The sequence below is a fragment of the Humulus lupulus genome, unplaced genomic scaffold, assembly GCF_963169125.1.
Source record: "Humulus lupulus unplaced genomic scaffold, drHumLupu1.1 SCAFFOLD_110, whole genome shotgun sequence".
In the NCBI taxonomy this organism is placed as follows: domain Eukaryota; kingdom Viridiplantae; phylum Streptophyta; class Magnoliopsida; order Rosales; family Cannabaceae; genus Humulus; species Humulus lupulus.
In genome coordinates this window covers 19,085-34,209 of record NW_026908657.1, presented here as the reverse complement: position 1 = coordinate 34,209, position 15,125 = coordinate 19,085, and the positions used below count along the sequence as shown (strand labels likewise).

Below are 15,125 nucleotides of genomic sequence, written 5' to 3'. Positions count from 1 at the left end.
AAATATATACTACACTGATATAAATAAAAAACCTTAATTAGAATATGTATGAACTTTATAGTCAGTGAGGACACGGCCGTCGGAGAATCGGCCGGTGTCTGAAAGAGAAGAAACAGAGAACTCTGGTTCGGAAGAGAGAGAGAGAGAATAGTTCTGAATATGTGTGAATGGTTCGGACTTGTGAGAGAAAGAGAGATAGACCAAATATTTGGAAAATCACAGCCCTTCATTTGATCAAAGGGTATAAAATAAACGTCTCCACCGGTGGAGACGTTTTTACCGGCTCCACTTGAGCAATACCCTATATATATATATAGACATCTATTTACATATAGATAATATATTAGTTTGATGATTGGAATTGACAACAAATAAATTTTGAGGGGATGAGATGTGTTATACGGCAAGCAAGAACAAATTTTACTGTAGATATATAATTATTTTAGTTTACCGTAAAAAATGATATTTTTTTAATATTACCGTAAAAATTGTAATTTATCTTTGGGCAGTTTACACATTTATACTTATAAGAATAAATAATAACAATTTTGTTAGAGATAAAATAATATAACCAAAATATATTAATTATTGTTGTATATAACTGATTTCATTTGATTTAATAAAATATTACACTTCCTTAATTTACTCATAAACTTAACAACTTTCCTAAAATAGCTTAATTAATCAATTTGTTGATTTATTACTAATTTATTTTATATAAGATTTGACTACTAAAAAATCGTTATTATTATTTGAACAATGAATGTGAAGCTACAACCAACTTGAAGATCATACTAATATTAAGGTGGCATGGATTATTGAGAAAATCAAGTATTTTGGGTACCGATTGGTAGTTATTTATTGTTTATGTTATTTTTCTTCTTATGTATCATCCAAATCTAATACAAAATTTAGACTTTTACCCAACTTCTATATTGGATGCATCTGATTTTAATAAAAACTTTCATTCTATGAATATTATAGCACACTTGTGATTTATATATTTTATTTTATAGATGTTCTATAAAATTTTATTTTATTTGCATATTCTATAAAACTTTCATTTTATAGATGTTCTCTTTCATACTTTGACGTTTATTATGGCTAATTTCTTTCAGGACATTCATATTTATTATAGGATATGACATACAATTTATTTGGTCTTAATTTTTATACTGCTTACATATTCAGTTTATATGTAAGAAAACTAAATGTAGCTTTTATTTTATTTAATATTACCCAAAAGTATATAATTATATAAAAAGAGACCATTCGGTATATAATTAAATAAATGATGATTTTCTATGTATAACATAATAATTTAGTGGTAGTTTTTTTTTACAACTTTGATGTTGATAATGTTATTTTCATTGGATATTAAAAAGTGTTTTTTTAATTATTTATATCATCAAGGTTATGCTTTTATTGTATGTAGGATACCAAAGGGTATTAAAAATAAGAAAAGAAAAAAAGTATTTATAAAAAAAAAAATTATTGATGGACACGAATTAGTATTTTTCTATTTGTTAAATTGATCATTTTTATACTATATATGTTTGCAAGTATGTTAACAATTGATATATTTTTTTTTATGTATTATACCCATAAGTATGTATTTATATATAAAGTTTGGAAAAAGTATTCAAATTAGTAAACAAATACATTTAGCTACCCATAAGTATCACTGTTGTTAGATTGAAATTGCTAGTGTTTTCTTTGTTGCTCTTGTTTGCATTTAACTTGATTGCAGTGGAATCTTGTTGTTGTAATCCAACAAATACCATAATTACATTTGACATAGAATAGATATCAATTGATTGGGATTGACATATGAGATGAGAGTATCAATTAACTACCCGTAAGTAACAATTGCCAAGTATTGATACGGGGAACTTTCAAGAGCAACGTGTTACATTTAGTTACCATCATACATATAAAAGTATCCAAAAAAAGGAAAATATTTAACAAATTATGGTTATGGCAAACTGGGTCTTTCAAAAACAAAAATACATGTAACATTTACATAATAATTTGATGAAAATAAGCATCTAAAAACAGTCGTAGATTTAGATACTATTGAGTATTTAGCTATTATTTTGATAAATACAAGTATCCAAAGTAACATTTACCTACTAATTTATTCAGGTAGACATCACACCTACTAATTTATTCAGGTAGACATCCAATTCAGTGATTTATATACTATTAAGTATTAAGTTACTATGTTGGTAAATACAAGTGTTTAAAATAACTACAAAATTCAAAACAAAAACTAGTTATTAATGCAAAAGACAACTATAAATTATTATGTGCATATAAACAAAAATCACAATAAATTTCACAATATAGACATATAAACTAAAAAAAAATAGACCACAAAATATATACCCATAGACACGTGAAAAGTAAAGCAAATATTGAAACAATGTGTTTTTTTTAAGAAATAAAGTGATTCAGTAATAAAAATGCCAAGAAAACAAGGAAATAAAATGATGTATCAAAATGGCAAGTAACATACACCAAATTAAATTAAAAAATAAGAGGTACAATAAAATGATAAATAAATTTGGAATATATGCTATTTAGGTTAATTAATATTATAATGTAGGTATATTAAAATATGCATAACAAATTAGTAATTAATTACAATATAATGTGTGTGAGTGTAAATCTTCCTTTATCTTTTATTTTGAGTAAAATGGACCCAAGTAATTTAAAGGCCCGATAGTCATTTAATTATCTTTCGACCCAACTCAAATAAGTCTAAGAAAATAAATTGGGTTGAATTTGATATTGATTTAGCCTTCCACGTGGGTCTTCCAAACAACTTGCTGGTAGAACGCGATGCTGCTGCAATGCTGCAACATCCCAAATTCCAGATTCCCGTTCAAGCTTTAAATCATTCTAAAAATGTTCAGAATTCTACCAACCACCCGTTAAGGCAAATTTCACAATTTAAGATATATTTTTCCAGCATTATACTAATATTTAATATTATTTTATTATAATTAATATTTAACAGAACTAAAATAAAGACACTACAAAACACCATAAATTACTATTTTCTTATTAAAAATATAAGTTTAAAAGCATAAAAATAATTATAATTCCTAGAGTTATCAACTACATTCAAGTGGAGACCAATTATATTACAAACTCGGTCAATTTGAAATGTATTTATTATATAAAAAGTACAAAAATATAAGCTAATTTGAGAGTCATCATAAAATATTTGTTTATTTGTTTTTGCAATTTAATCTTTAAGTGTCTCATTTTTTTTTATTTAGTTTATATTTTCTGACAAAAGGATTGGATAAGTACGTACGATATATCTTACAATATATTATGCATAATTAATCAATAAATTAAAGAGATCTTTTACAACATGAAGATTTATTTACAGTTTTTTTGTCAGGAGATTTATTTACAATTTTAAAATTTATTAAAAAACATAAATATGTAAGATTATGCTCATTTGTGTTATGATGTAGTAGAACGATGTATTGCTCATCTAATTGATGAGGATTATTAATATATAAATTGAATATCTTTTTAGAAAAAAGAATAATGCTAGACACACGCAAATTTTATACACATTTTATGAACAATGATGTGTATTGTATTGCTCATCTAATTGATGAGAATTATTAATATATAAATTGAATTTCTTTTTAGAAAAAAGAATAATGCTAGGCACACACGCAAATTGTATATACTTTTTATGAATAATTATGTTTATTAAATTTTAACTAGTAGTTGAGATTTATTATAAATTATTATATGTAAATAGTGTGTACAATTTATCATTTCTTTTTAAAAAAATATATTTTGTATCTAGTAACTAATGTAATTTACCCTTGGCTTAACTTATTTGGCAACTTATATTAATTAAATTAAATCTCTGTATAAGACTGTGAGGACCACCGGTTCGATACCTCCAATTGTTGTCAAAGCTGAGGAAGAGTTTTTTGTTGGATTCAATTTAATTGGTCCTTCACCACTACACATAGTTGGATTTCACGTTGTTCGGATAGTGATATGTATGCAAATGACGTACGCAAGTGTGATTGGTATAAAACAACATAAACTTTTATGTCTTGTCTTGTCTTTGTGTTCATATTAATATTCAATCCAAACTCTCTATATATATATGCAGCTGTCTAGTGCCTAGTATTTCCCCCATACAATAGCCGGAAAAAAGCAGCCATATCTTATTTATATACATAGAGCTTATATAGAAATTAACCCAACCCAAAAAAGATCATTCTTCATTAATCATACAATTGTTAAAGAAATGGGTCATGAGGACCACCCACAAGATGAACATAGGGTTAGCAGGGAGACTCATGATATGTTGGAAAATAACATTATCAATGGTAACGATGATGAAGAGGAAAAAATGAACCATAAGAAGATAGAAGAAGAAGAGATTGAATCAGTGGAGAAGATCTTTGAGAAGCAATATCTTCCGGGGTGGAGAAACCAGGTGACGATGAGGGCTATAGTGGTGAGCTTTGGTATGAGTATTCTTTTCAGCTTCATAGTGATGAAGTTCAATCTGACCACGGGGATTATCCCGTCACTGAACGTGTCCGCGGGGCTGTTGGGGTTCTTCTTCGTGAAGACATGGACAAAACTCTTGGAGAAGTCGGGGATGTTGAAGCAGCCCTTCACCCGCCAGGAAAACACCGTCATTCAAACTTGTGTCGTTGCTTCTTCCGGTGTCGCCTTCAGCGGTACGTAATTAATAGCTAGACCTTTACTTTTCCTCAAAACTTTTTAAGTAAAATTTTAGAGAGAAATGATCGGTGCACTTAAAATATGCACTTAAACATTATAAAAACTTAAAAATTGACGTGGCAGTTTCACCTAACCAATCGCATTTATCAAAATTTATCAAAACTATTATTTTAGAAAGAAAAATAATACCATATCATTACGTGTAATATTTAAGTGCACATATTATTGCTCAATTTTAATACATTCTAGAAGTAAATGGAATAGAGACACATGCCATTACATAGCTAGGACTACTATAGGACCACATAAGGGAACACATAATATTATGCACTAGTGTAATACATTTGGTTTAACTCCCCCCTCAAATGAACGGGGCTATATGAAGCACAATTAATTTGGTGTTAAAATTCTGAATCGCCTGAGTGTAATATTAGCAGCTTGATCAAAAAAATGACTGAATGGAATCTCGAGCTTGTTGTTGTTGAAAAGAACCAATCCCAAATTAGCAAGTAGCATGTATGAAACTCATAGTTGTGAGATATGTTGGTTTTTATTTTTTTATTTTAAAATATATTTTTTTTTGCTGATGGAAATGTTGAGAGGAAGAGAAAGCTATGAAAAATTGTGTCTCATGACATGTAGCTTGATCGACATTTGTAGCACACCAAAGGAAATATGAGAATCACAAGGAAAAAAAAGGGAAAGTATATGAAGGAAACAAAGATGATAATTGATAATATGAAAATGGGATGACAAGTTTTGGGAGGATAAAGATGTAAAAAGAAAATGATGAGGAGTTTTGATAGGGTAATGAAGTAAATTGGAAATGGGTAAAGGAGCAAGGGTAAAAAACGTTTGAGTGAAGAGAAAGAGTTGTTTCTCTGTGTAGTTTGTGGCCAAGGATAGAAAGGTAATTGCAAAAGAGAAATCCTAAAAATAAGTGTAGAGAATTGGTGGACTAGTTGGTTGCTGGTATTGCAACAGAGTAGAGGAGAGAGAGGGTGAGAGACAGAGTGTGATACAAAGTGTTTTTTTTGTTCCAAAACTTAAACAACAGTAAAGAAAAACATCTTAGATTAAAGAAGAAGAAGAAGGAGAAGAAATGCATTAGCAAGTTGTGAAGAACGCTGTTCTGGGTGTGTGTGTGTTTTTTTGTTGGGTGTTGAGAAATGATTGCATAGATTGGGTTCCATGGATTGTGAGTTTTTGTGGGGTTAACGATTCATGAAGAGAAAGAAGAGAAGAAAATTTGGTAGAGCTATAAAGAGAAGAGAGAAAGACATTGGCTAGCTTGTTTTGGTCTGTGTTGAAACTTTTTTTTTAAATTTTTTTTTAATTATTTTTTTTTATGTAAGATGGGAAAAGCTCATAGAAATGGACTCAAGGCAAAATTATCATAGACTGAAGAAAAGAATGATGATACATAGGGAAAATAATGACAGGCATGAGGTGTGTAAATATATATATATATATATTATATACATAGGGGAATTTTTCTTTAAAGGGCTTTATTTTAAGCCCTACCGGTAGGGTTTTCAGTGTTTATAACTTATGAACAGTTTTCAGAGTGATTTTTTTTATGACCGTGTATATTGTAGCTATTTAGAGCATCCTGCAAATTTTCAGAAAATTCCGAATAGTTTACAGTACCGAAAACTAGGTTCAAACATGTTATTGCACGCGTGACTAATTTTTGTTATGCGCGTGGAAAACATGTTTGAACATAGTTTTCAGTACTGTAAACTATTCGGAATTTTCTGAAAATTTGCAGAATGCTCTAAATAGCTACAATATACACGGTCATAAAAAAAAGTCACGCCGAAAACTGTTCACGGGTCGAGAAATATTGAAAGCCCTACCAGTAGGACTTAATGTGAAACCCTTTATAATAATTGTCATATATATATATAATGATTTGAAATGTGAAATATGTGAGATGAAGAAGAGAGACAGTGTGCGAATGTGAGCGTGAGATTGAGAAAATTTGAGATAATGTGAAATTTGTGAGAATGTGTATTTTATGTTTTTTTTTTCTTCCAAATATGTGAATCGAAGAAGTAGTATTGTTGAGAAGGATGGGGAAAATAGAGAAAGGAAGTAGAGCAAACCTTGTAGCTGATGAGGGAGAGGGTACTATTTATGAGGTACTGTTGTGATTGCAGGAGAGAATGAAGAAGATATAATGAGAAATTGAGTGAGAAAAGAAGAAAATAGCAAAAGAAATTTATTATTTGAGTGTGTGTGTGTGGAGCTGGTCTTGAGAATTCCAGATCAAAAATGACTGTTAAGCTTTAGTGGCTCTTGATACTATGAAAGAAAATAAAATAAACAAAAGAAATGTCAAAACCAGCTCAATGAATATGAGACTGGTACTATTCATTATATAGGAAGAGTAGTATATTCTAGAAGTAAATGGAATAGAGACAGATATCATTACATACCTAAGACTACTAGAACCACATAAGTGAATACATACATAATAAACATATTTGGCAAAAATGAAATACATTTGGTTTAACAATCCATTATATTTTTAATTACAACAAAAATGATATTAATTATTTCACTTAATTAATGGAGGTTTTCAGTTGATATCGATGGGATCTAAATTAATGGATGGTCAACTATATATATATATATATATATATATATACGAATGAGACTATTAACTTGGTAGGTAGTAGGAGAGTGTGAAAGAGCTACTACTATATCTATATGACACACAGATAAGAGAATTGCCACTCAGCCGACTTAAAATAAAAAAAATTACATCTTTTCTATATATAATATCATTAGTTTAAAAAACTAGGAAAAAAAAATCTTATGATTAGTGCGAATTGAAGTGTGTACGAGAGTAAACAAAATTATATCTGACACCATCAATTTGAAATTTGAGATGAGGGCTGAATTACTTTGTCAACAAAACAAAAACAAAAACAAAAATGAAAATTTTAAATTTTTTATTTTTTTATTTGGGGACTTAGGTGTTATAAATTTGAAAGATTATCATTTAAATATATCTCTTCTATATAAAAAGTGTACAAATAACAATATTTTTTGGTTTTAATGATTTTTTAATTAATTTTTAACTGAATATTCTAAATATTTAATGAAATATACTTTTAAAATTAATTAAAAATAGATATTTATTAATTATATTGATATAAATTTAAATATTTTAAAATATCATTATTATAATAACATTTAATATGATACTACATATTTAATAATTATATTAATATACATTTAAATTCAAATATTATAAAATATCATTATTATTATAATATATAATACAAAACTAGATATTTAATAATTATATTAATATAAACTCAAATGTTATAAAATATTATTATGATAATAATATATAATCTTAATTTTTTACTAATTATATTAATATGAATTCAAATATTATCCTAATTTTTTACTAATTATATTAATATGAATTCAAATATTATCCTAATTTTTTACTAATTATATTAATATGAATTCTAATATTATAATAATAGTATTTAATACTTATATTAATATAAATTTAAATATTATTATAAAAATAATATATAATACATAATCTTAATTTTTATTAAAAAAATTATCATTTATATTTTAAAAGATTATCATATTATATATATATATTAAAAATTATAAACAATGTTTTAGTTCATTACTTTTTCTTTTAATATGTTTATGTTATTATTTATTTATTTAAAATTTATATGATAATAATACAAATTTAATAAAAATAATTGATAAATTCTATAAATAAAATTAAGCAAACGTGTATTACACGTTGCTTGTGTATAGTATATATATATATATATATCTATATATGAAAATTGTGTAGATAACATAAATTCTTATAACAGTTTTTTTGTTAACTTTAACGAAATATTATAAATATTTAACATAATATACTTTTAAAATAAATTAAAAAAATATATTTATTAATTATATTAATATAAATTTAAATATTATAATATTATTATTATAACTAGATATTTATTAATTATATTAATATAAAGTTAAATGTTATAAAATATCATTATTATAATAATATTTAATACAAGACCAGATATTTATTAATTATATTAATATAAATTGAAATGTTATAAATATTATTATTGTAACAATAGATAACATATAATATATATAATTATAATTTTTATAAAGTTTTGCTAGAATAAATATTTAGTAATTATATTAATATAAATTTAAATATTATAAAATATCATTATTATAACAATATTTAGGGAAAGAATACACTATTGACAGTATTTTGTCAACACTAGTGTTGACAAAAGTTGGTTTTGATACATGGATAGTTATAAATTCTAATTTTTCACTATCATAGTGTATATTGTAGTAATTTAGAACACCCCCACAAATTTTCAAGAATTTCCGAATAATTTACGGTACCGAAAACAATGTTCAAACATGAAATTCTCTTATTTGGATTAAATTAATTGATTAATTCAAATAATTAATCCAAGGATGTATGTAAAACCATGTTTTAACAGATTGTGGAAATGCTTAAACAGATGTATGATATGTGTCAACAGAATTACTTAATCAGAAACGTAAAAATAAAGGACACACGAATTTTTACGTGGTATCAACAACCTTTGCAGGTTGTTACTAATCCACGAGGCCACGCCCAGATAATGAAGTTTATTAGATAAGAATTATTCAAATTACAATCACCAATTGACTTATACAATCTTAAAGACTCCTTCTTTAAATTGTCGCAATCCCAGCAATTTGACACTTCCTAATAACACTTCCAAATGACTCAGAAACTTGAACTCCCTTCAACTTCTGGTCCGTGCACTAATCCTCCCGAAGAGTGACTCACACTACAAGCTTCTCCCGAAGCTCTTAAACAAAGTGTCCTTGAGAGTTTTACCTGCAAAACAGTTAACAAACATATGCAAGAAAAACAGAAAACAAAACAAAGAGCTCTAGGACAAAAGCTCTCTACACATGAAAACGGCACTTCAACAAAATATGAAATCAATCTCTGAAGTGATAACCTAATCGTCTAGGTCAGAAGCTTTTATAGAGAAACAAAAGCAAAAATAAAGAATATTCACCATTGAATACTTGATGCACAAGATAATTCTAAATAAGGTAAATATCCATCTGTTTTGACAAAACCGGATTCTGCTGAAACAAAAGATACCCAGACTTTCCTAACCGAGACAAAAAGAATAAATGACAAGAATATTTCCAAGATAATTTCCAGATTTATTCTATATACGGAAAGAGACATTTACAGCAGAGAATATTACACAATAAACAGGATTTAATCAATAAATACAATATTAATTTTGACTAAAACCAAAAATGCCAATAAACTAAAAATAGAAACAAATCCCTCAAAACCGGGATTTTACAAAACAGTTGAATTTTCCACTCGTGTCTGTTTTTGAGTGCACGTGTACAACAAGTTGTTTGAACATTGTTTTTGGCACTATATTATTCAGAATTTCTTGAAACTTTGTAGGGCATTCTAAATGAGTACAATATACATTGTCATAATAAAAAAATGGAATTTATAACTGTCCACATGCTGAAACCAACTTTTGTCTACACCAGTATTGAAAAAAACTATCAACACCATAGTCGTTCCCATAATATTTAATACAAAACTAGATATTAATAATTATATTAACATAAATTCACATGTTGTAAAATATTATTATTACAATAATACATAATAAATACATTATATATAAGTATTCTATGTGTACAAATAATATGACTGGTAACTAAATAAGATAAGAAATTTGAATAACATTTATCTTCTATAAAGAATAACAAGTTTTTCTCCAATCATTGAGATGTGATTTGAATAATATCATGAATGTTTTATATCTTAAATAATGTAGTTTATGATATAAAATGTTATCGTATTATTTAAAAAAAACTATCAAAATGTTTTTGTTTAATTTTTCTTTTAATATGTTTATATCATTAATTCTTTTATAAATAATATTTTTATTTATTTAAAATTTATAAGAAAATCAATTAAATTTAATAAAAATAATTAATAAATTTTTTAAATAAAATTAAGAAAACTTACATTACACTTAGTATATATATATATGAGAACCTAAATGTTATAAATGAACAAAAAGGCCAAAACTAATCAAAATAATTATATTAATTTTCTTTTTTATAAAATAAAAAGGTTTGAAATTAAAATAAGATCAGTGCTTCTGAATTTAAAAGTTATATGTAAAAGATTGAATATTAAAAGTTAGCTTTATTAATTTGGTGCATGAACGGGTGAGTATATAGTATATGACTAACTATATGTTACATTATTAACACTATTAGTACATATAGGTAAAAATATGTCGAAGGTTTCTAAACAAGCCGTACATAAGTAAATCCAATATTAATTGAATAATTACCAGTTATTTTATTACAAAATTTAGAAAAAATTAGGGATACTTAAATGAGAGAATCCAATTTAACAATTGTGGGGTTTTCCTTTTTTTTTTTCTTTTTTTGAAATGGAAATTGGGTCATATTTTGTTTTTGTTAAGACGTGTTGTTGAACATTGATGAGTGTATGTGATGATGTGATGATGTGTTGATGTGATGTCAGGAGGGTTTGGGGGTTACCTGTTCGGAATGAGTGAAAGAATAGCAATACAATCAGGAGACAATAATGGTTTCAAAAATCCATCATTGGGATGGATTATTGGTTTTCTTTTTGTTGTTAGCTTTCTTGGTCTCTTCTCTGTTGTTCCTCTCCGCAAGGTACAACTTTTTTTTTTTTATATTATTTCTTTATTATATATTTCAACAAAATATTATTCCTTTGCATTTTTTTTTTAAAGAAAATACTTCTTCTTATTTATTATTATTATTATTATTATTGTTTCAGATTATGATCATAGACTTCAAATTAACATATCCAAGTGGTACTGCAACAGCTCTTCTTATCAACAGCTTTCACACTCCCACTGGAGCCAAGCTCGCTAAGTACATATATTATTGGAGATTTTTATATTAGTCACAATACATTGATGACAATTAATTTCCTCATATAAGTTTGATCTAATATTTATATAAATATATAACAGGAAACAAATAAAAGTACTGGGCAAATTTTTCTCCCTAAGTTTCTTGTGGGGTTTCTTTCAATGGTTTTATACTGCTAAAGACGATTGTGGATTTGAACAGTTCCCTTCATTAGGGCTCAAAGCATATGAGAACAGGTAATTAATAAACCTTTGCTAGACATGAATATACATATATATATATATATCATATACATCTTCATCATCAATAAATAATATATATATATATATATATACAGGTTTTACTTTGATTTCTCAGCAACATATATAGGAGCAGGGATGATATGCCCTTACATTGTAAACATATCAGTGTTAATCGGAGGAATTCTGTCATGGGGTCTCATGTGGCCTCTCATTAACAACCGAAAAGGCGATTGGTATAGCGCAGACCTCCCCTCTAGTAGTATGAATGGCCTTCAAGGTTACAAGGTCACTCACTCTCTCTATATATATACATTTTTATTTAATCTTTTAACATATATATAATTATTATTTATGATTTTAATAATTTGGAATAAAACAAGTTAATTCATAGCTCTTAACAATTTGGAATTATCTTAATGGTCACATATAGATTGAACTGAATATTGTTATAAGACTATTAATTACAAAAAACTTCGATGAAATATTATTTTGTTTGTTACATTTTTGAATAGCTTCAGATTAAGTGTACTATAATACTAAACTCATCTAAACATGTGGATTTAATTACGAGACCCACACATTCATGTTCAACCACTCACTCTTATATCACATTCTCATAAATTCAATATAAATTTGCATTCATAATTGAACATCATTTTGCATCATATTCCAAACAACACATTATTCGTCTTGATCAATAAACTCTCTGAACTTCTCATATCAAACATCAAACTGATCCCAGTTGTTGAAAACTCTATTTTAATTTTTTTTAAAATTGGTTAGTACTGGCAATATGATTTGCTGTAGCTAACACAAACTAGAGAATCCACGCATCCACACACACACACACATATATATATATTTATATAAGAAAATCTCTATTTTTTTTAATCTTTTGCAGGTGTTCATCGCCATAGCCATGATCCTAGGAGACGGCCTATACAACTTCATAAAGGTGATATTTCGAACCCTTTCCGCATTGTCCACACATCTCCAGGAAAGGCAGCTGTTGAACACTCTCCCGGTTCATTCAGAAGAAGCACAGTCGTCATCGCTCTCTTTCGATGACCAGCGTCGAACCCAGATGTTTCTCAAAGACCAAATTCCCACATGGTTCGCCACGGCAGGCTACGTCGCCATCGCCGCCATCTCCATCACAACTCTCCCCCACATATTCCCTCAACTCAAATGGTACTACATTGTAGTAATCTACATCTTCGCTCCAGTCTTGGCCTTCTGCAACGCCTACGGTTGCGGACTCACCGACTGGTCCCTCGCCTCCACCTACGGCAAGCTCGCCATCTTCACCATCGGAGCCTGGGCCGGCGCCTCGCACGGTGGTGTCATCGCAGGCCTGGCTGCCTGTGGTGTCATGATGAACATTGTCTCGACGGCCTCTGACCTCACCCAAGACTTCAAAACTGGTTACCTAACCTTAGCTTCACCTCGCTCCATGTTCGTGAGCCAGTTGATTGGTACAGCAATGGGTTGCGTCATCTCTCCATGTGTGTTTTGGCTCTTTCTCAAGGCTTTTAGTGACTTGGGACAGCCTACGAGCCAATACCCTGCGCCTTACGCTGCCATTTATCGAAGCATGGCCGTGCTTGGAGTCGAAGGCTTCTCATCGTTACCTGACAATTGCCTCACGCTTTGTTACGTTTTCTTTGGGGCTGCCATGCTTATTAACCTTGTTAAGGATCATTTGGTGAAGCCATCGGTAGCAAGGTTCATTCCGATTCCGATGGCCATGGCCATACCTTTCTATATAGGACCGTATTTTGCCATTGACATGTGTGTTGGAAGCTTGATCTTATTTGTGTGGGAAAAGGTGAACAAGACCAAGGCCAGGGCTTTTGGGTGTGCAGTGGCTTCGGGTTTGATATGCGGTGATGGCTTGTGGACTTTGCCTGAATCGATACTTGGTGTTGCTGGGGTTAAGCCACCCATTTGCATGAAGTTTCTGTCGAGGGCTACTAATGATCAAGTGGATACTTTTTTAGCTACCTTATCTTAATTAGTAAAGACTTGAAGGTTTTCAGGATTTGTATATGTGAATAATTAGCTAGGGGGGAAGTGTGCTTTGCTTTATCCACGAAAATCAAATCAAATCTTAGAGAAGACTATAATGTAATAAGAAAATCTGTAGGTATATATATGTGTTCTTGTCAAATGTACATAATATATATATATATATATATAAAAGTTATGGTCGGAAAATCCAAAAATAAGTATAAGAACTTTAGAAGAACGTAGATAACCTCAGAGAAAAATTGCAGAACAACTATAGAGAGAAACACTTATATTAGCTCACAGGCATGGAGGTGGTGTTACCACTCCTAGTACTATCCCTTACCACCTTTGTCGGGCACAGGTGTCAGGCCTGTGCCTTGATCCTTGTTGGCTTGTACGTACCTACCTAGAGGTAACTTGATCGTACTTCTTGTCTTTTATGGACGATCTTGAACGACATACTTTGTCATGACCCGAGTCCTAGGCCGTGGCAGATTTGTAATATCCATAACTTGGGTGGTCAAATGTCAAACTTTGACCCTTGTTGAAAAATAGTCTTTATAAATAATCATTTAATTTATATTAAATCGTCTATAATTATAAATTAAAATAATGAAATAACTCCTATAATTATATATAAAAATATTAGTAATAAAAGTATGATCACTTATCATTATACATAAAACAATAATATTCCCACAGTTATGTAATCACCAAATAGTTAAATTTAATAAGTCATAAACACCCAAAATAATACTTAGCATCCACCATTCCTCATCCTTAACTATTTCATAGCTCATTCAGATATACCGATCATTAGATTCGAAGTCGAAGACATATATAATGCTCAAAAGATAAGACAATGACACGAAATAGAAATAGGCTAAACACATTGGCTCCATCGATAATTCATCTTTTCCACGTTCGCGTCACTAGGCTCCTGGAATGGGAGAGATAGGGGGTGAGCTTATAAAGCCCAGTAGGAAAACAACTAATAACATAGGACCCAAAAGTTTAATACAACCCTTGCATGGTTAGCTTTGAAAACAAAACATACATCATCATGTATAAACCAAAATAGAGAAACCACAAATAATCATAAGAGCATAGCTACAAGTGCATATCACACCGTCCACTAGATCC

The 15,125-nt window shown here is 28.9% G+C and overlaps 1 protein-coding gene across 1 annotated transcript; it reads left to right on the top strand.

Moving 5' to 3' along the window:
- The first annotated feature begins 4,168 nt into the window (after positions 1–4,168).
- Positions 4,169–14,111, top strand: LOC133810282 (probable metal-nicotianamine transporter YSL5). The gene is made up of 6 exons (XM_062246038.1): positions 4,169–4,736; positions 11,351–11,505; positions 11,633–11,730; positions 11,832–11,966; positions 12,068–12,257; positions 12,874–14,111. The coding sequence occupies exons 1-6, from the start codon at positions 4,295–4,297 to the stop codon at positions 13,984–13,986; spliced, it is 2,133 nt and encodes a 710-aa protein (XP_062102022.1). The 5' UTR covers positions 4,169–4,294; the 3' UTR covers positions 13,987–14,111.
- Positions 14,112–15,125: the final 1,014 nt, after the last annotated feature.

Coding starts and splice junctions, on each gene's coding strand:
- LOC133810282 (XM_062246038.1), top strand. CDS start 4,295: ATGGGTCATGAGGACCACCCACAAGATGAACATAGGGTTAGCAGGGAG. Junction 4,737..11,350: donor TTCCGGTGTCGCCTTCAGCG/GTACGTAATTAA, acceptor ATGTGATGTCAG/GAGGGTTTGGGGGTTACCTG. Junction 11,731..11,831: donor ACTGGAGCCAAGCTCGCTAA/GTACATATATTA, acceptor AATATATAACAG/GAAACAAATAAAAGTACTGG.